The 24,955-nt window shown below is 45.5% G+C and overlaps 1 protein-coding gene across 4 annotated transcripts in view; it reads left to right on the top strand.

Annotated features, from left to right (window-relative positions):
- The window catches only part of Rpap3 (RNA polymerase II associated protein 3), a 30,726-nt gene extending 6,001 nt beyond the window's left edge, over positions 1 to 24,725 (top strand). The window contains exons 3-16 of one of the 4 annotated variants that reach the window (XM_030248782.1): positions 784 to 906; positions 3,197 to 3,324; positions 5,597 to 5,718; positions 6,538 to 6,608; positions 8,492 to 8,640; positions 11,584 to 11,711; positions 13,259 to 13,380; positions 15,719 to 15,789; positions 15,897 to 15,995; positions 17,983 to 18,203; positions 19,301 to 19,487; positions 20,655 to 20,752; positions 21,336 to 21,436; positions 24,443 to 24,725. In XM_030248782.1, coding sequence (XP_030104642.1) covers positions 11,689 to 11,711; positions 13,259 to 13,380; positions 15,719 to 15,789; positions 15,897 to 15,995; positions 17,983 to 18,203; positions 19,301 to 19,487; positions 20,655 to 20,752; positions 21,336 to 21,436; positions 24,443 to 24,528 — 1,008 coding nt within the window. In that variant the 5' untranslated portion in view covers positions 784 to 906; positions 3,197 to 3,324; positions 5,597 to 5,718; ... (1 more) ...; positions 8,492 to 8,640; positions 11,584 to 11,688 and the 3' untranslated portion in view covers positions 24,529 to 24,725. Of the gene's footprint in view, positions 1 to 783; positions 916 to 3,196; positions 3,325 to 5,596; positions 5,719 to 6,537; positions 6,609 to 8,491; positions 8,641 to 11,583; positions 11,712 to 13,258; positions 13,381 to 15,718; positions 15,790 to 15,896; positions 15,996 to 17,982; positions 18,204 to 19,300; positions 19,488 to 20,654; positions 20,753 to 21,335; positions 21,437 to 24,442 lie in introns of those variants that run through there. The other 3 variants (NM_028003.2, XM_011245735.1, XM_030248783.1) reach the window with 3 other exon arrangements.
- Positions 24,726 to 24,955: the final 230 nt, after the last annotated feature.

Below are 24,955 nucleotides of genomic sequence, written 5' to 3'. Positions count from 1 at the left end.
CCAGAGGGTGCTTGGGGGCGCCCCTTAGAGAGCCTTGGAGAGGGGTTCCTAACAGGGCTGTAGAATACTCTTCAAACCAGCTGTATCTAGCAATGAAGATGTCCCCATAGCTACATAGATGGCGCCCCCTCTAATCTCTTACCCCTGTGCACGCTAGTCCCTTCCCCATGTGCAGCCCAGCCAGGTGGTAGGGAGCAAGCACTCAGGTAAAACCCTTCTGTCCTGCTCTGTGGAGATGAGGGGTGGACACCATCAACTAATCCAGCAGCGCAATCTGTGTGTCAGGGGCAGGTGCAGATGAGCACCCCATAATGTCGGTTGCTTGATTTTTGGAGGGCAGTCACTCACAGTGTAATCTTTTAAACAGTAGTGGGTGGGGCTGGAAGGCTGGCTTGACCATCGTGAGCACTGGCTCCTCATGCGGAGGGCATAGAAGCCTACCTAGCACCCACCTGGCAGCTCACAACTGTAATTCCAGATGCAGGGAATCTGATCCCCCCTCTGGCTTCCGCAGACATCTGCAGATGTGTATAATGCGTGTGCACTCTCTCTCTCCTCCTTCCCCCTCCCTCCCTCCTCCTCCCCCTCTTCTCCTCTGTCTGTCTCACTGTCTCGTTCTCACACACTCCACCACTAAAATCCTTTTATAAAAGGTATTGTGTAAGAGCTAGATGTGGTGACTGTGGCACCCGACTGCAGGAGGTGCTTTTGGCTCCCGTCCGTGTCCTAACAGTTTCGGCCCCATGAGGTGGTGGACGCGCACTCATCTGCTTGTGCTTGCAGGACAGGATTCTCGACGAGCTTGACAAAGAAGACAGCACCCACGATTCTCTGTCCCAGGAGTCAGAGTCGGATGAAGATGGCATTCGTGTGGATTCCCAGAAAGCTCTTGTTCTAAAAGAAAAGGTACTCTAGGTTAGTTTTGGGTTCCCTTAGGGAGACAGGCCGTGCGTGAAGTCGAGTGAATTCTAAAGTTCTCAGCCTTGTTCTAGAGATCGTCACACTTAAGTCGTGTTGGCTGTCTCCTTACTGGGGAGGGCGTGGAGCCAGGAGCCTGTTCTAGAGCCACGTTAATTACCTGGTTCTGATCTGTGATGAGCTCTTTAAGCTTTTTGTAGCTCACTTTCTTAGCTGTTCAAAGGGAACAGAGCGTTGCTAAACCTCAGCAGTTGATGTGTTAGGTGATCCAAGTGCTTGGACAGCACCCGCGATTAGTCTTGCTTTTAGTGGTAGGCAGAAGTAACGAAGTGAGTATGAGATTGTTGGTTTAAGCATTACCCCACTTCTCTGTATCAGGCACCATCTCTGGCTATCTTTTGAGACGTTCAGGATCTATCATTTCTTCTTTGGAGAGGGAGGTTTTAGTACATACATTTTAGCACAGGCTTAAGCAAACACATTAAGAAAAAGAGGGGTACTCAGGAGGAGAGACACAATCCAGAGCTTGGATATGTGCCTAACAGTCAGATGCAGGATTTTGGTGGGTTTGAAGGTGCCTTTGAAGGATTGCTAAGAACCGTAAATGAGGTGGCAGCCCCTGACAGAAGTGGTATTGACGAGGGAGAGAATGAACCACACAGGGATGCAGGAAGGTGGCCATCTCCACTGTAAGCAGAGCGGAGGTCGGTAACACTGTAGGAGTTGACTGCTAGTGGATCCTCAGGAAATCCTGTCTAGGGAAGAAATCAGACCCCACCCAAGGTCATATACATTCAGGCTTTAAGTGTGGGACATTGCTATTTTAACGTAAGAGAATATTATTTTTATGTTAGCCACCTCCACAGCAAACGTTAATTGTCCTAGAATTTTTGCCTCTCAGCTAGCAAAAATATCTCTTAATCAGAAACTCTGGGGTGAAAGGTTCCGTTCCCATCTTATGTATCAATAATTTTCCATCTTTCTGTCCTGCCTTATTTGCCCCTGTGAGATGTCAATTCCTTAATCTTCAGGGTCTGATGCTGAACTGGGACATGGAGATTTTTTTTTATGCTGGGACCAGAAGTGTTACCTGTGTTTCCCAAGTGGGACATGAGAGGACCTGAGCTTATAGCTTAGTGGGTTGTCATTTGAAGGTAGTCTGGAGGAGGGATGTCATTACTTGAGACATCAAACCGTATGAAATTAATAAAATGCATAGAGGATTGCTGTTCCTGAGATCGGGACTCACAGTAGCCAGGCCTGTGGTCCTGAGAGCCGTGATGTTAAAGCGATGGCAGCCCCTGGCAGTGGCAGAGGACGAGGACCCACTGTCTGTCCTGGTTGTGGGGTAAACGCACGGCCTCCTTTAGTAACGCGTTAGAGCCACAGATTTCCAGTACATGTGGTTTTATCATCTTTACCTGAGAGCCCGTGGACTGAAAGGAACATGGTGATAGCCACACATCAACACTCTGGCAGAACCCAAGAACAGTTCTGAAAAGTGGAATAAATTAAAAGGAAAACAGCTTGAGATTATAGTCGCTGATAGATGCCGACAGTGCCTTGAAGAGAGTTGGTAGAACAAGCCCAGATGTGAAGGAAGGCTGTGAGCACTGAGAGGCAGAAGTGGAGGGGATGGTTCTAGTACTGCAGTGTCGCTGTGAGTGTCCTACTGGCTTGTTAGTAGCCCACACTCAGGGCTAAGGGGGCAGCTCTAAGGCCCCAGCTTGCTGTCTGTCTGTCTGTCTGTCTGTCTGCCTGCCTAAGAGTTTATCCCGTTGGTCCTTCTTATTACCATCATACTGCCTTTTGGATGAACTTTCTGCTGGGTGTGTGGCCGCCTAGACAGGTGGACAAAAATAAAAATCAGTGTTTTTTCTTTAAGTTATGGTCTTCCGATTGTCCGTGTTCTATCACTGTGGCATCTTGTCACACATCAAGGACTTGTTGAAGACGTGACTCACCTCACTGTAGAATGAACGGCTTACAGGCCGGCCTCTGATCTCTGTGACCTCTTTCTGAAGTCAGGTGACCTGTGGAGCTTTAGGACACTTAGCAGGTGTTCTGTTGTCCTCTTGTCCCCGGAACCGGCCAACCTGGGAGCAGAATCTAAAGTACTGGGTGTTTAGTCCTGCATCCTCAGGGCTCTGAAAGGCTCCGGTTCCCTTTCAGGTTACACTGTAGTGCTGCCTTTGTTAGGTTTCCCTGAGCTGATCGCCTCAGTCTTCTGGCAGAGCGCTGGGATTGTACCCTATTGCTTGATTCTCTTTTCTTGCAGGGCAATAAGTACTTCAAGCAAGGAAAGTACGATGAAGCCATTGAATGCTACACGAAAGGCATGGATGCTGACCCCTACAATCCCGTGCTGCCAACAAACAGAGCGTCGGCTTACTTCAGACTGAAAAAGTGAGGGCTCTGTGTGTGCAGTGGGCTTCTCTCTGCTTGCTTTGCTTTTTGTTTTTGTTCTTCTCTCTCTCCTTCCCTCCCCCTTCCTTCCTTCCTTCCTTCCTTCCTTCCTTCCTTCCTTCCTTCCTTCCTTTCTTTCTTTCTTTCTTTCTTTCTTTCTTTCTTTCTTTCTTTCTTTCTTTCTTTCTTTCTTTCTTTCTTCTTCGAGACAAGGTTTCATTCTGTAACAATCTGGAACTCTGTGTAGACCTGAGATCCACCCATCTCTGCCTCCCTATTGTGATCAAAGGCAGCACCAGCATGCCTGCCTGGAGGTTTCCAAGAGGCTTTTAATAAACTGCAGAAGAGACTGAAAGCATACCACCACATTTCTTTCACCCTGCAAATTCCTGTAGGCTACTCCCTTATGGAGTAATTTATTTAATTCATTGTAAACATTTGGGTCTTAGACCAAGTGCTCCGAGTTGGTGTACGAAGGAGTCTCTCCCACGGAAGTCAAGTAGTGATGTTCTTTACCTAATTCATTTTTAGAAAGCTGTTGTGGCGGAGGGCTGGGGACTCCTGACTATCCTGTTTGAAGCCTGTGTTCACTCGCTCCCAGCACTAGCAAGGGACGGAGAGGGAGAGGCAGAGAGAGAGGGAAGAAGAAAAGAGAAGAAAAACTAATTTGTTAAGTTCTTAGGTGTTAATTTCTTCGTATTATTTGAAAAACTGTCTTTGCTATTTACTCTGCAGACCTTTCTATGGTAAACTTAAGTTATATTCCAATAGTTGCTTATCTTTGCATTCTGCCGGCTCTGAAGTGCACAGTTAATGTTGGGGGCATTACATGCTCGTAAGCTGGCCTAGTATGGGCGTTTCTAAAGACAAACATTCAGAAGGAAGACATTTTCACTGCTGTAGTTATTTGGAAATAGAAATGACATTGCTCTCTCTTCTCTTTTTAATTCTTTCCTTTTCTTTTTATTCTTTTCTTTTTTTTTTCCTTTTTGAGACAAGGTTTTATTCTGTGCCCCTAACTGGCATGGAACTCACTGTAGACCACACTGGCCTCACAGAGATCTTCCTGCCCTGCCTCCTGAGTGCTGGGATTAAAGGTATTTATCACCATGCTGGCTAGGCTTTGAGATTTTTCTATTGTTACTATAATACATATATCATATTTTTAAGTTATGGAGGGTAATATAGGCCTAATGACAGGCCTGTAATTCCAGATACTCTGGGAAGCAGATGCAGAGAAGGACCCTAGGTTTAAGGCCTGCCTGGGCAACTTAGAAGGGTCTGCCTGCCTCAACACACAAAGCCAGGAGTGCTGTGAGTCTCTCATTCATGCTGAGCACTTTGCACACTGTAGTAGGTGAAAAAGGTGGCGAAAGCCCACGTAGCCTTCTGGGCTGAGATGTAACTGTGCTGCTTCCTGTTTCCATGGCATTACAGAGAGTGTCTGTTCTGACTCCTTAGCAGCATGGGCGCAGGTCTGGCTTCTTAGTTGTTTAGTGGGTATAAAATGGCTCTCCTCTCCTCTCCTCTCCTCTCCTCTCCTCTCCTCTCCTCTCCTCTCCTCTCCATAACTCCAAAGCATAACTCTTTGACATTTGTTTGTTTGTTTATTTATTTATTTAGAGACAGGGTTTCTCTGTGTAGTCCTGGTTATCTTAGCTTTATTGACCAGGCTGGTCTCGAACTTAGAAATCCCCCTGCATCTGCTTCCCGAGTGCTGCCCCACAAGCAGCTCAGCAGTTGTTATGACAGCTGTCTTCTGACATTTCTGTAACTTGTCTCTTCTTTTCTTATAGACTCTTGAAATCCCACAAAAAAACAGAAATTGCCTGGAGTGGTGGCACACACCTTTAATCCCAGCACTCATGAGGCAGAGGCAGGCAGATCTCTAAGTTTGGGAATTCAGGGCAGACCTGGTCTACATGTTGAATTTCAGGTTAGGCCACCTAGGGTTACATAGTGAGAACTTGTCTCCAAAAAAAAACCCAAAATCACTGCTTCTATAGATGGGTGTGTTGAGTAGTAGTGTACTATAGTGAATATACATAGTATCACATACAATAGTGGACATATATAATATTGTATACAGTAGTGACTATAGTAGAGTATATAGTGGCATATATAGCAGTGTATATGCAAAGTCCTGGGTTTTGTTCCCTGCACTGCGGTAGGGTGAGGGAAGAGGTCATTTTTGAGTTTAATTAAATAAAAGCAGGGGCAGGAGTGCGTGTAACTGGGAAGTAAATCGCCTTTTAATTGTTTTGCATTTCAGGTTTGCTGTTGCTGAGTCTGACTGTAACTTGGCCATCGCCTTGAGCAGGACTTACACCAAGGCGTACGCCAGGCGAGGTGCAGCTCGGTTTGCTCTGCAGAAGTTAGAGGACGCCAGAAAAGGTATTCCTCTCCTCGGGTCCTCCTCACGTATTTCTTCAGAGATTTAGCTCTCAGCACACAGAGAACACCACGTCAGCACAGTGCTCTTTTTACGGAACGTTTTGAACAAAACTTGTTGTTTTGGCAATTTTAATTTTTTTCGTTTTATAATTAAAAACCATACAGGTGCGTGTAAATTCATGGCGGGTGCCACAGTGTGAGTGGGAGCCAGGGAACACCTGGAGGGAGTCGGTTCTTTGCTTCCACGGGTGGAAGAGGCCCAGGCTTGGCAGGTGATGCCTCGACCTGCTAAGCCCCCAGCCCTTTTTTTTATTTGAGATTTAAAAGCTATCTTATTTTGGGGAAGAACGTTTGTTTGCCACTGGCCAGACTTTGTTTCATTTTTATGTAATTGGACATTGCCACAGCAATGACTCATGCCTCTGACCTTCAGTCCTCATCTGCAAAGAGAGATGAATTGGCTGTAGTGAGTCAGGAGGCAAGCACAGCATGGTTGTTTATAGTAAATTCTGTCTTGTTATTCCATAACAAGACCTGCGTAATAATGACAAAGTAGGACTAGAACTTATGTGCGTGGGTTTTGCTCTGTGCTTCCTGATGGCATAACCCCCCGGGCTGGTGGACCCTGGTTTGTGAAAGGACTTCCTTAGGGTTTTGTCTGCCCTGGGAGAGAATAAAAAGTGATTAGGAGCGCAATCGCTGCCATTAGTCATTTCACCGTAGAGTAGCTGCTTCGGTGTCACCTGTGGCTGGTGGCTGTGGCTTGCACAGGTTGTAAAAACATCCTCTTCCAAACACCCTCTCTCCTGTTTTACTTAGATTATGAGAAAGTGTTAGAACTGGAGCCAGATAACTTTGAAGCAACAAATGAACTCAGGAAAATTAATCAGGTAAATTATAACCATTTAAGCGCATTAGGTTTGAGTTTTATGTCATGGCGGTGAACATTTTTCCTTAGATTTTGTATATCCTTGAGATTTTTCAAAAAGTTTAATTTTCTGTGTATGAGTATTTTGCCTGTGTGCATGTGAGCCTGGTGCCCGTGGTAATCAAAAGAATATTGGATTTCCTGGTACTGGAGCTATAGCCAGTTGAGGGCTGCCGTGTAAGTGCCGGGAATTGAACTTGGGTCCTGGAAGAACAGCCAGTACTCTTAACCACTGAGCTGTTTCATCAGCTCCCTGCCTCCAAATAGATTTCTTTTTTATGATTTCACCATATTTAGCCCAGGCTAGCTTCAAACTTGAAGCAGTCATCGTGCCTCAGTCACCCAGGTATTGGGATTAGACATAAATATTATGATTTTATTTCATGTACTATTCAGTTTAACCAGACCAGTAAGGCAGAGGCGATACAGTGACGCAGTGACGTAGCGACACGGTGATGCAGTGATGCAGACCCCTCGAGGGGAAGCATCTTTACAGGTTAGCTTGTTGACCCACTTAGGGAAAGTGATTCTTTAAATTTTTATTTTCCTTGAATTCTACCTACAACTCCATCAAGGCATTTTATTATATGTAAATTGTAATGCTATATAAAATAAAAATAAAATATGGTTTTTAAGAAAAGAGTTGGCTGAGATTTCCAAGGCTGTTTCTTGCTTTTCCTCCAAGGACAGACAGTTTTAAATTGTTTTCCTTCTTTTTTTAGAAATATTTTTTAGTTGAAATAATTTTAAGATATATGTTATTTTCAGTTATGTGCATGTCTGTGTTCATTAAAGGGCATAAAATTCTTTGGGACTGGAGTTACATACAGGTGGTTGTGGACCACTGATGTGGGTCCTGGGACCTGGACCTGGGTCTTCTGTAAAAGCCGCAGTGCCTCTGACCACTGAAGCGTCTCCAGCCCAGCTTTGGGTTACGCCCTGACCCCATGTGTGTGTGTGTGTGTGTGTGTGTGTGTGTGTGTGTGTGTGTGTGTGTGTGTGTGTGTGTGTGCGCGCGCGCGCGCGCGCGCTTTATCTCTGTGATCGATGCCTGTATATTTCGTCACTCTGTGCTGAGTGAGCTGCGTGTTAGTGAGAGCCTAACCTCCTAGCAGTAGGAGCACAGCGGACACGGGTTTCCGGATGGCTCCAGTAATCCCAGCCCAGGTGGAGGGAGGCAGCAGAGCCCGAGTTTGCGGCCAGCTTGTGCTCCATAATGAACTTGAGGCCAGTCTGAGAGCACGTCTCAAAAGAAAAGTTGCGGTAGCCAGTACTCAGCTGTGAAGGAGTGTGTGACGGTGCAGGGCCTGGCAGGCTCCTGGCGTTTGGCCTTCCTTTAAAGCTGTAGCTGTTCTGCCATCTTGGCATGTTAGGAGGGAAGTGTCCGTGACCGAGGAAATCTGATTTAAATATCATTTACTCACATAAATTGTTGATTAAAATCTCATCTTCATTATAGTTGCCAAGTGTACTTTCTTATCTATTAGGTCAAATAATAACTGAACAATAAATTTGGGAAATGTAGTAATGTGGTCTCAGTTATTTCATGTTTGAAAAACAGCACCTCGAACAGTGCCTGGACTGTGTAGAGATTTGGCAGGTATTTGTAGATTAGTAAATACCAGCTATATTTGCTGGATACTGCTTATCTTAGCTGAAATGTGGAGCATATTACATTTGTTTTATGTACATACATATGTATTGCTTTTACTTTAGTAAGTAGAAAGGATGAGTTAAAATACAAAGTATTCCAGTTACCTGAGTATAAAGAAATTGTAACATGGTTCAGTAGTTTACATTTCGAGTCTAACATGGACGCGTCTTGCGTTACTTGTTTTATTTTAGTTGAGTGCTGTGTCTCCTAGGCTTTGACGTCCAAGGAAAACTCGGGTCCTGGAGCAGCTGCTGCTGCGGAGAGTAAGCCAGCTGCAGGGGAGAGCAAACCAACCGGTGGTCAGCAGGGCAGGCAGAAGGCCATAGCGGAGAAAGACCTGGTAAGCGATGGGCTCTGCGCCTGGGTCTGCCCCACCACGCCCATGGCGACTCCTACTTTCTTGTATTTTAGTTACATTTCTGTCTCTAACCTCAATTTTTTTTTTTCTGAGTAGGAAGTGGAAATTAAGTACACTAAAATATCTGGAGGCTACTTATTCAACATTTGAGTTACTGACGCCTTAATACAGAAGAATAATCACATGCAAAATGACTATAAGCGTGCTTAGGTTTAGGGATCAAACTATATGTATTTATATGTAGGTAATTTTAAATCTAATATAGACGATTTATAGTTTATTTTATAATGTGCCTATAATTCACGCAAAACTTTCTGACTGAAATTTATATATTTTCAGTTGAGAAAATTTAGTGAATTTTTAAGGAGGAAATGATCTAATTATACTTTAGTGTAATTTAATTTCATAGTCAGGCATGGTGGCACACGCTGTTAATCCTGTTACTCTGGAGGCAGAAGCAGGTCAAATCTCTGAGGCCAGTTGGTCTACAGAGTGAGTTCCAGGATAGCCAGTGCTATACAGAGAAACCCTGTTTCAAAAAAGAAAAAGTAAATAAATAAAGTTTAAAGATAGATATTTATTTTCTATTCGATAAACATAAAGTACACATTTGTTTGCATATACACATACACACGCACACGCACGCACACACTCGCGCATGCCTGATGCCCTCAGAAGACTGAGGAATTACAGGTCCTCTGCGAAGTGTCATTAACTGCTGAGCCGTCTCTCTAGTCCCTAATTTAATGAACTTACAGCCTTTTGTGGGTCCACAGAGGTCCCTAAAATGTACATATGAGGTTACTGGTTGTAATTTATTTTCAATCTAGTTTAACTTACATTGGAGCTGGGAGATGGCTCACTTGGTAAGAGCACAGGACCTGGGTTCGAGTCCCAGCACCTGCATCATGGCTCACAGCCATTTGTAATTCCAAGTTCAGGGATCTCATACCCTTTCATGGCCTTGGGCATCAGGCACACACATGATACGTAGATAGGCATTGTATTAGTCAGGGTTCAGAAGATTCACAGAACTTATGGATAGTCTATATAATAAAGGAATTTATTGATGACTTACAGCCTGCAGCTGAATTCTCAACAATGGTTCAGTAATAGCTGTGAATGGAAGTCCAAGGATCTAGCAGTTACTCAGTCTCACACAGCAAGCAGGCGAAGGAGCAAGAGCAAGACTCCCTTCTTCCAATGTCCTTATATTGTCTCCAGCAGAAGGTGTAGCCCAGATTAAAGGTGTGTTCCACCACACCCTTAATCCTGGATGACCTTGAATTTGGAGATTTAATCTTTTGGAATCCATAGCCACTGGCTCAAGATCTCCATACCAAGATCCAGATCAGAAACTTCTATCTCCAAGCCTCCAGATAAGGGTCCCTGGTGAGCCTTCCAATTCTGGATTGTAGTTCATTCCAAATATAGTCAAGTTGACAACCAGGAATAGCCACTACAGGCATGCAGCAAAACACTCATACACATAAAATAAAAATTAATAAATCTCAACATTAAAAAAAATGTATGCTGGGTGTGGTGGCACACTCCTTTAATCCCAGCACTCAGGAGGCAGAGGCAGGAAGATTTCTGAGTTCAAGGACAGCCTGGTCTACAGAGTGAGTTCCAGGACAGTCAGGGCTACAGAGAAACTCTGTCTCGAAAAACCAACCAACAAACAAAATGTGCATTATATTTAGGTGTATTGATGCTACTTAAGAGAGGGCTGTGTAAAAGACTGACTTGGAGCTGGCTATGTCAGTGCACGCCTGTGATCTCAGCTCTTCGAAGGTGCGGGTTGGAGGACCATCAATGCTGCCTCAGCCACCTAGTGAGCTTCTAGATGCTCTAGCTATGGGAGACCTTGTCTCAGAAAACCACTGTCCTGGGGGGATTGCATTTGTAATTGTTTTGTACAGTTTCCCCCTCTCTCCTCTATTTCCTGCTTCTTCTTTTCCCCTCTTCTTCCTTCCTCCCCTCCCCTCCCCTCCCCTTCCTTCCCCTTCCCTCCCCTCCCCTCCCCTCTCTTCGCCCCCCCCCCCCCTTTTGAGTGCTGGACTCAAACCCAGGGCCTTATACCTGATAGTAAGCTCTCTATCTGTAAGCCATGCCCTCCAGCAAGCTCAGCAGGCGGTTTTTGTTGTTGTTTGGGGTGTTGTTGTTGTTTTCTTCCATTTTTTAAAAATTTTCTGAGACAGGGTTTCTCTGTATATTCCTGGCTGTCCTGGAACTCACTCTGTAGACCAGGCTGGCCTCGAACTCAGAAATCCGCCTGCCTCTGCCTCCCAAGTGCTGGGATTAAAGGCGTGCACTGCCACTGCCCGGCTCAGCAAGCGTTTTTGATTAGTTTCTAATGTCGGTAAAGACTTGGTGTAATGCTTAGGCCTTTCCTGTTTAATTAGTAGGTGACTGATGAAGTTGGGGTAATTGCAGTGTTTTTGTGCTGAAAAGAGAATACTGTCACTTAAGAGAACTCATGCTAATGTATTCTAGGTATCTCATAAACTAGACTTTAGTTATTACTGTAATTTTAAGTGTGTGTGCTTGTGTATGTGTGGTATGTGTGTGTACGTGTATGTGAGGTTGGGTTTAATTGTGTGAAGGCCAGAGATCGTCTTTCTCTGTTACTCTGTGTTGTATTACTACTGTAGAGACAGGATCTCTTCAGCACTTGGAGGTTAATTGGCTAGACCTGCTGGGTAGACAGGCCTGAACTCTGGCTTCCTCGCTGGTTCCGGAAGCCAGAATTCAAGTCCCCATGCTTGCTCGGGCAGCACTGCACACACGGGCTGTCCCCTTCTCTAGACTCCATTAGGGCGAGAACATAGTATAACCACTGACTTAATATCCGTGTTTTCTCAAGATCTGAATTGAGGTAATGTTCAGCACGTTTGACTTTCATACCTCTCTCCAAAATAACAGGGCAACGGATTTTTCAAAGAGGGGAAATACGAGCAAGCAATTGAGTGCTACACCCGCGGGATAGCAGCGGACCGCACCAACGCCCTGCTGCCAGCTAACAGAGCGATGGCCTATCTCAAGATTCAGAGGTTAGTTCTGCCTCCATTTTGCTTTCAGGATGGACATTGACTGTAGATAAGCTAACTTTAGTTGATTTAGTATTTTTGCATCTATCTTCCGTGTTTGAATCCTCCTTCTTTCTTCTAGTTTCTATTTTTGCAGCAGTGCTAGGTTAGAGTTCAGGACCTCTTGAACACTAGAGAAGTGCTTCAGTGCTGAGCCGAGCCCCAGCAGGGATTTAGTAACTGTAATTTCCTCACAGTTAATGAGAGAGTGAAACGCAGAGAGAAGGAATGTGTGTGCATGTGGTACTGTATGTATCATGTGAGTGTTGTTATCTTTACATTCTTAATAGAATTGTACAGTGTGGAGTATATTGTGTGTTATTAAAAATTATTACATTTGTTTGTGTGGGTGGTATGTGTGGAAGGCAGAGGACAGGTTGCAGAAATTGGTTCTCTTTCTCCCACATTGGTTTGAGGATCAAACCTGGGTCATTATGTTTGTGGCAAGGACCTGTACTTGCTGAGTCTCCTTACTTTTGAGGTAGGGTCACATGTAGAGACATAGCAGGATATACTACTCTTACTTGTAATTTGTGTTTATTTTTCTGGTATTTGCTTTAGGGTCACACGGAGTATCACAAGCCTTCTGTACTTGGAGGGCAGTTTTACATATTAGAGTCTGATGTAGAACATAGAGTGCACGATCAGCTTTTGTTGAGGGAGCAGTCTTGTGGTTTGAGTTCCATGACTGTGTCTCGTTAGATGGATGGAGTGGGAAGTGGAGGGTGTGGGGTGGGGAGGGAGGCATGAGAGCCTTGCTTTGTATCCTACAACCCACATGAACCCACATGCTGCGGGGCGTGGCATCCCAGCCTTTAATCCCAGCCCTGGGAGGGGGTCTCAGGCTTGCCAGGCCAGGAGGCCAATCGGTTGGTGACCTCCACACTGAGCCAAAGACTCCTTCTCATAAAGGTGGAGAGTGACCACAGACAGACACTTCCTGCTGACCTCACACTCACACGTAGGAACATTTACCACACCCAGCAGAGAAAGAAAAAGAAAGACATCCAGGTTGTTAGTGTCGCTACTGTATGTAAGAAACATTGTATTCCTAGTGAGGCAAGCCTGAGTTACAGCGAGGAAGGGCCGGGGGGAGGGAAATTGTGGAGTGTGGTTTGGTAAGTGGTCAGCTTCAGAAGGTGATGAGGTACTGAGATAATAAAAGTGACAGACCTTGGAGGCAGGATTTTAGTACTGGAAGAGGGTGGATCCTGAACAAACTGGGTCCTCTTCTTGAGGTACCAGACTGCAGTAAAACCTACAAAAAGAACTCAGTAGTATGTTGGCTGTGGTGGTGTGTACCTTTAGCCCCAGCACTCGAGAGGAGGCATGGGAGGTGGAGGTCAGAGGTCAACTTTGACAACTTGGTTCTTTCCTTCCACCATGTGGGTCCCAGCAATGGATTCAGGTCATCAGGCTTGGTAACACTGAGCCGTCGTCTCGCCAGTCCCAGGATTCTGTTGTCTGTAAGCTTCTTGTTGTTCAGTTAGTGATTGTATTGTGTTCAATAGATATGAAGAAGCTGAAAGAGACTGCACACAAGCTATCGTACTAGATGGCTCATACTCAAAAGCGTTTGCCAGAAGAGGAACAGCAAGGACATTTTTGGGAAAGATCAATGAGGCCAAGCAAGGTAAGACTAGAAAATCTGACACACTCACCTGCTCACACTGCAGAATAACTGACACACTCACCTGAGGAAAAACTTGAATTGTAGGTGAACAGGAAAAACAAGCAATAGGAAGAGAGGGCGTCAGCAGCTGGGCATCGAGGTTAACGTGAGGGCTACAGTGATTCCTTTCTTATTCTTTTTGTTTTGGTTTGGTTTTGGGGACAGGATCGCTTACATAGCCCTGGAACTTAGTGTGCAGACCAGGCTGTCCTCAAACCCTGTCTTGTCTTCTGAGTGCTGGATTAAATGCTTGCTCCAGCGCCCCTGCCTGGCCTTTCTCATTCCTGGTGTGTGTCTGTGTGTGTGTGTGTGTGTGTGTGTGTTTGCGTGTGTGTGTTTGGTTGCTTTCCCTCCTGCCCTTTGACCTTGTGCTGTAGGTTCCTTTTGTCAGTCTTCAGAGAACTGGCCTGGTCCTACCTGTGTTTCCCTCATTGCTTTCATCCCTTCTTCCTTCATCTTTGGTCTCACTTGCTGTTTTTTTCTCTTTTTTTGTTTCCTTTGAAATCTGTGGGGGGGGGGGGGGGGAGAAAGCTCCCCTAACCGTTTGGCCTGTAGGCAATTCTGGGAAGCACTTTCTTGATTGTTAATTGATACATGAGAGCCCAGCTTATTGTGGGCAGTGCCGCCCTGTTGGCCTGGAGGTCCTGGGTGCTCTGTGAAAGCGACTGTGCAATTCGGGAGCAAGCCACTGAGCAGCACCCCTTGTGGCCCTGCACCACTGCCTGCCCAGGGTTTGAGTCCCTTCCCTGACTTGGTCAGTGCTGGAGTGTGACCTGAGAGCCGTGAGCTGAAATGAGCCCTGGCTTTCCTGTGCTGCATTTGGCCATGGCGTTTATCACAGCGACAGAGAAGCTAAGACAGAGTCCTGGGTCTAAATCCAGGCCCTGGGCCAGTTTTCTCCCAACTCCTCGATGTCACTAGGTATAGCAGATCTCAGGCTTCTCTTTTCTGATGTGGACATTTAAATCTGTCAGTTGCTCTCCGAGCCAGGCATAGCTGCAGCCCGTTGCTTTTTGTTTTATCAAGTTCTGGTAAGATTGCACAGCAGTAATTTGATATTTTTTTTACCATCTCAAGTGTATATTTTCAGTGTTGTGCAATCCTGTTGGTCTTTATTCTAAACTGTGTATCAGATACTAATTGTTCATCTTCCTCTTCCCTTAGCCCCTGGCAGCCTCTGTTTCCTACTAACCTGATTATTTTAGTAGTCATTACTTTTTTTTGAGACAGGGTCTTACTGCTTAGCCTGGCTGGACTTGAACTCCTCAGCCCCCTGAGTCACGTCAGCTTTGCCGATTGGTAGGCTCATGGCCGTCTCCTGGCCGTGTTGCTGCGTCTGCTTCTGTTAACTTAGCTGCTTCTAAGCTTTCCGTGTGCTCAGGTGCCATCATCACAGTTTCTTCTTAGAGTCGTTTTTACATTTTCTTTTTTTCATTTACTGAACATGTGCATGCACATGCGTGCATGTCACAGACACACGTGGAAGTCAGAGGCAGGGAGTTAATTCTTTCCTCCTACACTGTGGGTCCTGGAGGTAGAACTTGGAGCAGTCAGGTCTGTGGCAGGGGCCTTTACCAGCTTCAGGGTTTTGAGAGAGAGAGAGAGAAGAGGAGAGAGAGAGAGAAGAGGAGAGAGAGAGAGAGAGAGAGAGAGAGAGAGAGAGAGAGAGAGAGAGAGAGAGAGAGAGAGAGAGAGAGAGAGAGTGAGTGTGTGTGTGTGTGTGTCTGTCTTGCTGTGTTAGCCCTGGCTGTCCTAGCATTTGCTTTGTAGACCAGGCTAGGTTTGACCTCACAGCAGTCCTGCCAGTGCCTCCCAAGTACTAGGATTTCAGGTGTGTGTGACCACACCTGGTTTCATTGCCTTTTAGAAACTGAGTAATATTCCTGGGTATGGTGTTCTCATCTTAGTGGAGTTAGGTGTGAGTGTGCAGTGCTTCCTAAGTCGCTCTGTGTCATCTGTAAGTCAAGGGCGCAGTAAGAGGTCCGAGAAAGTCCGTGTGAAAGCTTAACAAACCTGGTTCTCACTATTGCTCCCCTCCCAGGGTCCCAAGCAGACCTCACTGAGAGATAGGAGTTGTCTGTTGGGTGTGGTGGTTTGCTTCAACCCCAGCACTTGGGTGGTAGAGACAAGATGATTAGGGTTTAGGTTATCATAAATAGCTGGCTCAGGACAACCTGGGCTACACAAGAACCTGTAGCAAACAGCTAAAGCACGTAAATAAACTAAAGGAATTATTAACTGACGGCGATGTCGTGTTTTGATCATTTCACTGTTATTTGTTAACGTTCTCTCTCGTTAGACTTTGAGACTGTTTTACTTCTGGAACCTGGAAATAAGCAAGCGGCGACCGAGCTTTCCAGAATCAAAAAGGTAGTGTTTTCTTCACCATAATACCATCGTATTATTGGACACGTAAGCTTGTTGGTTAATATAATTAACTCAAGTATTTTGATAGTTGTTTCAAATTTCTTTTCAAGGAACTAATAGAGAAAGGCCACTGGGATGATGTCTTCCTTGACTCCACACAGAGACACCATGTGGTGAAAGCTGTGGATAATCCTCCTCGGGGCTCCCCTGTGAGTCAGCGCTCTCGTTCCCTTGCCATTGGTTACCGCTGCTATGTTAGAACTGGAAACAAACGTTGAGTTAGAAAGCTTAAAACATTGAAAACTCCTGACGTACCTATTTAACACTCTTTTAATAAATCCCGTAGAATGACAGTATTAGGGAGAATTACCAGCTTTGATTTCTAGAGTAACTTACGTTTCAGTTACAGTTTAGCCTCCTGATCTCACATAGTGGAATTTGAGTCAGTTTGACATTTTGTTATCAGCTCAACTTTGTGCTCGTCTCTGGAGTTCTGTTAGATATTGGCGATTGGTGATGCTTTCTGACGGGTTTTGTTCTGCTGGTCCTTCGGCTTCTGTGCTCTCTGTTGGTTCCTTGTTGGTGTCAGTTTCCTGGCGAATCTCTCCTTAAGTGACTGACTACTTCCTCCACTTTGGTGACTTCTTGTCCATGCCTGAGCTGACGTCCTTGTTTATTTGGGTCCCTTTTATGGTCCTTGATCCTTCTGGGTAGAGCTCAGGTTCTTTCTGGTCTTTCAGGCGCCTCTTCATCTTTGTTCTCCTTATTGAGAGGGTGTCAGCCCTGCCGGGAGCAGGCATAGTGCACACTCCCGTGGTTTCAGTGTTTATTTTACTGTGTCTGTGTGTCATTTGGATTTTAGTTTCCCCAACTGCTGACAGCAAGAGAAGACGTGCTTTTGGTTAGGAAGGCCACTAGGGCTTTAGTTGGGGAAATGTAGTTTATAGCGTTGTTGTTTCAGAGTTGAGAGTATCAGCATTTAAGTAGTGAACGAGGGAGATGGGGAAGCAGAAAAGTGGGGGTAAAGAATGAGAAGGAGAGGCTGGAGGTCTGGACAGCAGGAGGGAGAACAGTGCATCTTAGCTTTAGAGAAAGGAAGGACAGACAGAAGTGCCTTTTCCATCGAGACACACAACACAGTGGATGTAGTATAGAAGTATAAATACTAAAATTAAAGACAAAACAAAAACAGTTAAAAGATTAAAGTAGTGGCCAGCGAGATGGCCCCCTGGGTGAAGGTGCTTGTCATCAGACTGACACTCTGAGTTCATTCTCTGGGATCCATGCAGTGGGAGGTAAGAACTGACTTGTAAGTTCTTCTGACCTCCACGAGACCCCCTCCCAACAAGTAAACGTAATAAGTGATTAAAGTAATACAGACAGAAGTGGACAGTTAGCCAGGGAGAGGGCTTGGCAGTGGCAAAAGCCGTGCAGGCTTGCTGACCTGAGGTTAGTCCCTGCAACCCACGTAGAGCAGGATTCGGTGATGCAGGTGTGAACCCCAGCCCTCTGATAGCAGCTAGTCTGACAGTACGGCAGCTAGTCTGACAGCACGGCAGCTAGTCTGACAGCACGGCAGCTAGTCTGACAGTACGGCAGCAGCAACAAGAGAGGCTGCCGCCTATTTGGTGCTTACTTGGTAATAGGGAAGGTTATTTATTAAACTGGAAAACCACTCTGCATAGCCCCTACCAACTTCGTAAACGCGATTTGGCAAATCTGGACTGGATTATCCAGCCGTTGCACGCCTGGAGAGTGCTTAGAGTTTCACATTGGACTCTCATGCAGTGCTGGCCCCTCTCTTCCCTTGCTGTACTTTTCCCTCACCCACAGAACGCATTCTGTCAGGAGGATCCTGTCTGTCTGTCAGGAGGGTCCTGTCCTGGCTGTCTGCACTTCCCCTCCCTCCCCCCATGGACTGCCTGGCAGCCTGCCTGTCCTGCCCTTCCTGCTCTTGGCAGTTGACCTTTCACCTTTGTAACTAATTCCCACCTTTAGGTACCTGGGAAGGCAAAGAGTTTTATTGTTTGTGTTCTCAGACATAGTATGTTCCTAAGTCTGTCTGGGTGACAAATTGAATTTTAACTTTTAACTGGGATGTTAGCTGGAAGAACATAGCAGTCTTTTTAAATTTGTGACCTTAAGATGGGAAAACTTTTAATATGTTGATTAAAGAATCAATTTTAATTGTTTTAGAAAGCACTCAAGAAGGTTTTTATTGAAGAAACTGGCAATTTGATAGAGACTGTTGATGCACCAGATAGTTCTGCCACTGTCCCTGAGAGTGATCGAGCAACGGCAGCTGTGGGCACTGGAACCAAGAAGAATCCAAGCGAGGGCGTCTCTCTGCCTGCAGGGGATAGGCCAAGAGCTAAAGTGTTGAAAATAGAAGCAGTCAGTGACACTTCAGCCCCACAGTGAGTATAGTCCCTGTCCCTGTCCCTGTCTCTATAACGACGGTCACCGCACTGGCAGTCTGCTTACTGAGAAGAGCTCTGACTTGATATTAGAGCAGCTAACTAACGAACGGTCTAGCGAGCTTTTCCGTCTGCACTGGGACTGAGACTGAGCTTAAGGGACATCCTAGTTCCTTTCCCCGGGGAGGTCACAGGCGAGTCAGAGACGAGCAAAGGGTTGACTCCTGACCAGGTCGACGGTGCTCATTCTCTCCTAGAACTTAGTGTGTATCTACTTCACTGCTGAGAGGAGAGAGGATGTGATAGAAGGAAGCGTCATAAGAATTCGGAATTTAAGTGTTACCACTGTTATATCCATCAATACTGAAGACTGTCGAACAGTTTTTAAATATAGTTTAGAGTTGAGAGCCAAGATCAAAGAAGAGAGACAGTTTTAGGGAGGAGGGGCCTTAGCCAGGGATACAGGCACAGGGCCATGGTGAGAGTGGGGTGTGGTGATGTCTGTGGAAAGCCTTGAGTGAAACATTCGCACTTGTCTTCCAACTCAGAATTATTATTAATTATTGTTATTAACAACAACAATATATAGTGCACACAGCGTCCTTACTGATGGCTGTGGAGGAGGTGCGGACCCACTGGGTGGGTTCCAGCTTCTGGTTAATCTTATATCACCACTTAGTAAACACACGAAGTTTGTATTTAAACACTAGCGTATAGTAGAAGTTTATTTAAGGTATTGTATGCATTATTCAGAAATGCTGAGTAAAGTGAAGTATTTCTTCCTTCTTGAAATATCTTGAAGTTGTGATAATTCAGATTTCTGAAAGGCTGGGTTATACCAGATAGAGATGATCCTCTCAGAGTGGGCCAGCTCATCCACTAACCAGCAGGCGACTGCAGCCATTGCATAGCCAGATGTGCACGCACGTGCATGCACACAAACACACACGCACACTGAAAGAACTGGACACTGTCAGGATGCAGATAGCAAACACACTGTCAGCGAGGTCCGATGTTAGGATTCCCCTTGCTCTCTCCTTTATTGCTTTTGGCTGCTCGTTCTGCTGCTGGTTGGCTAATGCTCGGAAATCCTCCAGAGCACAGGTGGGGGTGAAGCAGGATGCGCGTCAGCCTGGGAGTGAGAAGGCCTCCGTGAGGGCAGAGCAGATGCCGGGTCAGCTGGCCGCTGCTGGTCTGCCTCCAGTTCCTGCCAACTCCTTCCAGCTCGAGTCTGATTTCAGACAGTTGAGAAGTTCCCCAGAGATGCTGTATCAGTATGTAAAGGTGAGCAGGGCTGGGGGGTGGGGGAGGGGAGCCAGCAGTGCGCTGCTTGCCTTTTGTGTAGCACAACAGAACGTGCCTCTCCCTGCTGGCTGTGCGCTGTCTCGGGCGGACTGTAATCAGGAATCCTGGTTTTCTATCCGGGAAGTGAGCTGTGTATGAAATGGCTTAAAGCCTAATGTCATAGTCTATTGCCTAACTAAGCTTTAGCTTTAATATTTAATCTTCCTCTGGGGGGAGGAACCCCGAAATCCTTGGTCTTCTGTGTACCAGGCAGTGTTAGCACTATCTGGGCATTTATTTCCTGAAAGTGAACTCAAGAAAATAAGCTAGGTCATGTGAATTTAGCAAATCATGGATTAGTATAGTCTTCTTCAAGTGTAGTAATAGTGTCTTACACTTTTGTAGTTAACAATTACTTCAAGTAATATCTCAGGCAAGTCTGCTTTTATCTCTGTTTGTAGTTATAATTTGGGAGCTCTCTCATGAGGGTCCCTCTCTTCTTTTCATGAAATTTTCTAACTATTATAATTATTTGTTATTTTAAATTATGCATATGTGTATATGTATGAGTGTGTGTGTGTGTGTGTATATATGTGTGTGTGTGTGTGTGTGTGTGTGTGTGTGTATGTGTGAATGTGCTGGGTTCCCTGTGTGTGTGTGTATGTGTGAGTGTGTGTGAATGTGCTGGGTTCCGTGTGTGTGTGTGTGTGTGTGTGTGTGTGTGTGTGTGTGTGAATGTGTGTGTGTGAATAAATGTGCTGGGTTGTGTGTGTGTGTGTGTGTGTGTGTGTGTGTGTGTGAATGTGTGTGTGTGAGTGAATGTGCTGGGTTCCCTGTGTGTGTGTGTGTGTGTGTGTGTGTGTGTGTGTGTGTGTGTGTGTGTGAATGTGCTGGGTTCCCTGGCGCTGGAGATGCAGGGGTGCTGCTGCGTGGGTGCTGGGGATTGAACCCAGGTCCTCTGCATGAGCTGGAAGCGCTCCAGCTAAAGCCATGGCTGTCTTAGGTCCCCATCACTCCATCCTTCTTTGACTTGTGTCTAAGTAAAACCTCACTGTCTCATCAAGTATTAGTGTTATGAATTATTCATAATATTTTTATTTGAGCAATTATTATATAACACATGTAATATAAATATTGTCAAATTCAACTTTCTCTTTTTTTTCCAAGAATATCGAACCATCTTTGTATCCGAAGTTGTTTCAGAAAAACCTAGATCCAGATGTATTCAATCAAATCATTAAGATTCTACACGACTTTTACATTGAGTAAGTTGAAATTTTTAGTTGTATTCTCCCATTGTAATATTATGTCCAACGGTTTAGAAAATATATTCTTTTTAAAAAAAGATTTATTTATTTTATATGTTTGAGTACACTATAGCTATCTTCATACACATCAGAAAAGAGTATCGGATCCCATTACAGATGGTTGTGAGCTACCATGTGGTTGCTGGGAATTGAACTCAGGACCCCTGAAAGAGCAGTCAGTGCTCTTAACCACTGAGCCATCTCTCCAGGTCCAGAAAATTAATTCTTTAATCTTAATATTTGGTACATGGCAGCATCAGCTTCCTGGTAAGGTTCACTGCTGTAGAGACACTGATGTGGGAACGTGTAAGTGAGGGAAGACTTCTTAGAGGAAGTGTGTAGAGACCTCTGTGTGAGAGCAGCGCCATAGGGTGCTGGGCTCCTGAAGAGGAGCCTGTGATGTCTTCAGTGGCCTGGTTCATTTATTTACGTTATGATAACACAGTCTTCCCTTGGGGAAATGAAGACTTTGTTGTTACTAGAAAAAAAGAACCCCTCTGCCTGTACCTGACCACTCATGTTTATGTTTGGACTGTTTCAGGAGGGAAAAGCCAGCTCTCATCTTTGAAGTCTTAGAACGACTTTCTCAGCTGAGAAGGTTTGACATGGCGGTGATGTTTATGTCAGGACCTGAGAGAAAGCGTAAGTTCTGAGAAAGCAGCTTTCCCAGCTCCTCCCTCATCCTCCTGCGCTGATTTCTGACTGCTTGACCATGCACAAGATGTATACAGTCAAACAAATCATGTCCATTTAAGAGAAGCAGCTTGCGCAGTTGGATCCATGCAGTTAGGCTTGTGTTGTAGTTCCTGGCAGGATTTCAGGCGTAGGCGCTGCTGTATCCTCCCACGCAGGAGGCAGCCATGGCGTGGGGGTCACTGTGAGGCCACACAGGTAGGAAACAGCTGTGCTCTGGGACCTTCTTGGATGTAGTCAGTGGTACAAAGGCTCTGTTGTTTGAATTCTGCCATTGTGGAGCAAGCAAAGGGTCCTGCCGCAGCGCTGAGTACAGGGTGTGTGTGATCCCTTCTGAGAGGCTGCCCTGAGTCTCTTAGCTGAATTTTGAAGTGCAAAAGTCAGTTAGACAAGGGGTGGGGAACAGGACCTTCCAGGATCGGCAGGAGCTGGAGGCTCCGCATGGTCTCAGCAATAGCACTGAGAGCGTTACTAGTGCAGTGCGCCTGGCATCTAGGGCTGGGGCCAGGAGTGCAGATGGTGACCCTCAGATCGATCCTTACCTACACTACAGTCTGACAGAACCATCAAACTCTGAACACTTCAGTTAGTCAGAGTTCTGGGGTTGTCTTAGTTAGGGTCTCATTGCTGTGAAGAAACACCATGACCGAGGCAACTCTTATAAAGGAAACATTTAATTAGGGCTGGCTTACAGGTTCAGAGGTTCAGTCCATTATCACCAAGGAGGGAACATGGCAGCGTCCGGGTAGATATGGCCCTGGAGAAGGAGCTGAGAGTTCTCCATCTTGATCTGAAGGCACTAAGGTGAACACTGGATCCCACATGGTTAGGAGGAGGGTCTCATTGCCCACCCCCATGGTGACACTTCCTCCAACAAGGTCACACCTCCTAATAGTACCACTCTCTGAGCCAAGCATATTCAAACCACCACAGAGGTCTATTTCTGTATTTAGGCAGAAGATAAGTCATCCAGTTATAAGTATGCTAATTATTATTTTGCAAGATTTCTTTAAAGTATTTTTTATTTTATATGTGTGTGCACTGTGTGTGCCCCGTGATGCTAGAGAGGCTAGAGCTATGGTTAGTTGTGAGCCTGTGTGTGTGCACTGTGTGTACACCTGGGCTACAGCTAGAGTTGGTCAGTCGTGAGCCAGCTTGTCAGCATTGGGAACCAAATCTGTGTCCTCTCCAGGCCTTGTTTGTGTTTTTTGAAATATGGTCTTACTGGGTAGCTCTGGCTGGCCTAGAACTTACCAACTTACAGCATCCTCCTGAGAGCCAAGTGCCAACATGCCAGGCATGTGCCACCGTGCATAGCTAGAAATGCATGGAGACATTTGGAGCAGAATATATAGGAAACAGAAAAACCTTTGGGGACATTCAGAGCTTACCTATGACTATGAAGAGAAAGTGTGTCAAAACCAAATGGCCTTACAGCTTCATGGAGCCTAGTAAATAAATAGTGATGTAAATTCGCTAAGAGCACAAACCAGACACCACGCAGGCCCCATGGCTTAGCTTCTGAGTGTTTGCTTTCCTTTGTGTGGCGACAGGGTCTTACACATCTCAGGCCAGCCTTGAGTTCCCTCAGAGCTAAGGGTGACCTTGAGCTTCCTCCTGTTATGCCTGGGAGTGTTGGATTTTAGGTGCTGCCACCACAACTGTTGGCGTAGTATTCTAGGTGTTGAACCCAAAAGCATGAGACACTGAACCAGATGAAACCTATCCCTAGCCTTATCGTTACCTGATCAAAAACATCTCCCCAAACTCCCAGTCAGTATTACTGTTATTAATATTCTGACTTTATTTTCTGTCATTTTTAAAATCACCACACTAGCTTTGCATTTTAAAATCATCAGCAGCAGTGTGTGTGTGTGTGTGTGTGTGTGTGTGTAGGTAGGTGGACAGCTTTTGGGAGTAAGTTCTTCAGTCTTGATGTGGGTCCTGGGACTTGAACTCAAGTCATTAGACGGCTGAGCTATCTTGCCAAACTCCTTTTCCCTCAGGGCCTTGCTTCTTCCCTCTTGAATATCCGCTCCTGTGTCTTCACTCCTTCGGTTCTCGCTCATGGCCAACAATTCTCTGGTTAGAGTGCCTGCCTGCCTCCCACGCCCCCACCCCCACCCCGTCCCTCACCCTGCTTCCGTTTTCTTTCTGATGAATAGGTGTGGCACTTTTGCGAATATGTGTTTTTTCTTTCTCAGAAGGGATGCAAGCTCTTGAGAGCAGGAACCCTGCCTTCTGCACTGGGCCCTAATGTGTGACGGTGCACAGCACACGAGAGTCCTCTCTCTCCAGGGTGCACGTGGAGCGCCTGAGCTGGTTCCTCACATCACCCTGGCAGCAGGATCTTGGCCGGGTTTCTCCCGTCTGCTGAGAACATGGGGACTGTGTGGACCCAGTCACTAAGCGCTCAGAACCGTTAGCTGTGCTTACCTGTTTTACTGCTGCTGATAGGGACGGCTCACTCCAGTTCAGCATGGAGAAGCCAGCAGTATCAGTGTTTCCCGGGACTGCTTAGATTGGTGTCATTGAGGGTGGAGGAGAAGGTTATACTGGCCACAAGACGGTCGGTCCGGAAAGAACAACTTCTTCTTAGATTACTCTTTAAATGTACAGACTAGCTGGACATGGTGGACAGACTTGCTTTTAATTCTAGCACTGCAGAGGGGCAGAGGCAGAGGCGGCAGGGAGATCTGGATTTGAGGCCAGACTGCTCTACAGAGCAAGTTCCAGGACAGCCAGGGCTACGCAAACAAACAAACAAACAAACAAACAAATATCCATAAGTATACAAGAATTTATGAGAAATGGTAATTACTAGTAAAAGATGGTAAAAAAAATGGTAAAAAGATGGTAAAATCAAATAATGATGGGTCAAATTAATCTTGAATTTATGTTTTGCATAGTGTCTTAAAATGAGTGACATACCATCTATTTTTTTTTCTTTTTTAGTTACAAATGTATTATTCAATCACTTAGAAAAATCAGACCTGAAGGAAGATTCTGTTGAAGAACTCAAGAAAAGATACGGCGGCTGACCTCCATGATCGGACGTTGCCGCCTCTGTGTACATTATTTTCCTTACTGAAATCAAGTGTTTGACTTTTTACAAAAGTGAAACCTTACCCGAGAGGAGTTTCCTATCTCTGGATGGCAGTTGATTCACTGTAAGTGTTCTGTGGCCTAACTAGTGAGAGATGCTTCAAATAAACTAAGTTTTTATGAGTTACATCTATAAGGGTCGATATTTCATTTTATAAATAACTAAATGCTATATTAGTTACATTCCTCAGTGTCTCAATTAACATTTTTATATTTTCATGAATTTTTATAGTTATAACACACAGCTACTTCCTGTCCACATTAATAAAGTGGTTTCTGTGGGGCGGGTAGTATTGACTAGATAGCACAGTTGTCTCTCTCCCTTCCCGTGCACCTAAACAAAGCAACCGTTTTACCAACAAT

This window comes from Mus musculus, chromosome 15 (assembly GCF_000001635.26).
Source record: "Mus musculus strain C57BL/6J chromosome 15, GRCm38.p6 C57BL/6J".
Lineage (NCBI taxonomy): Eukaryota > Metazoa > Chordata > Mammalia > Rodentia > Muridae > Mus > Mus musculus.
Note: the sequence above shows the minus strand (reverse complement) of the source record. Positions and strands in the feature narration are given on the sequence as shown.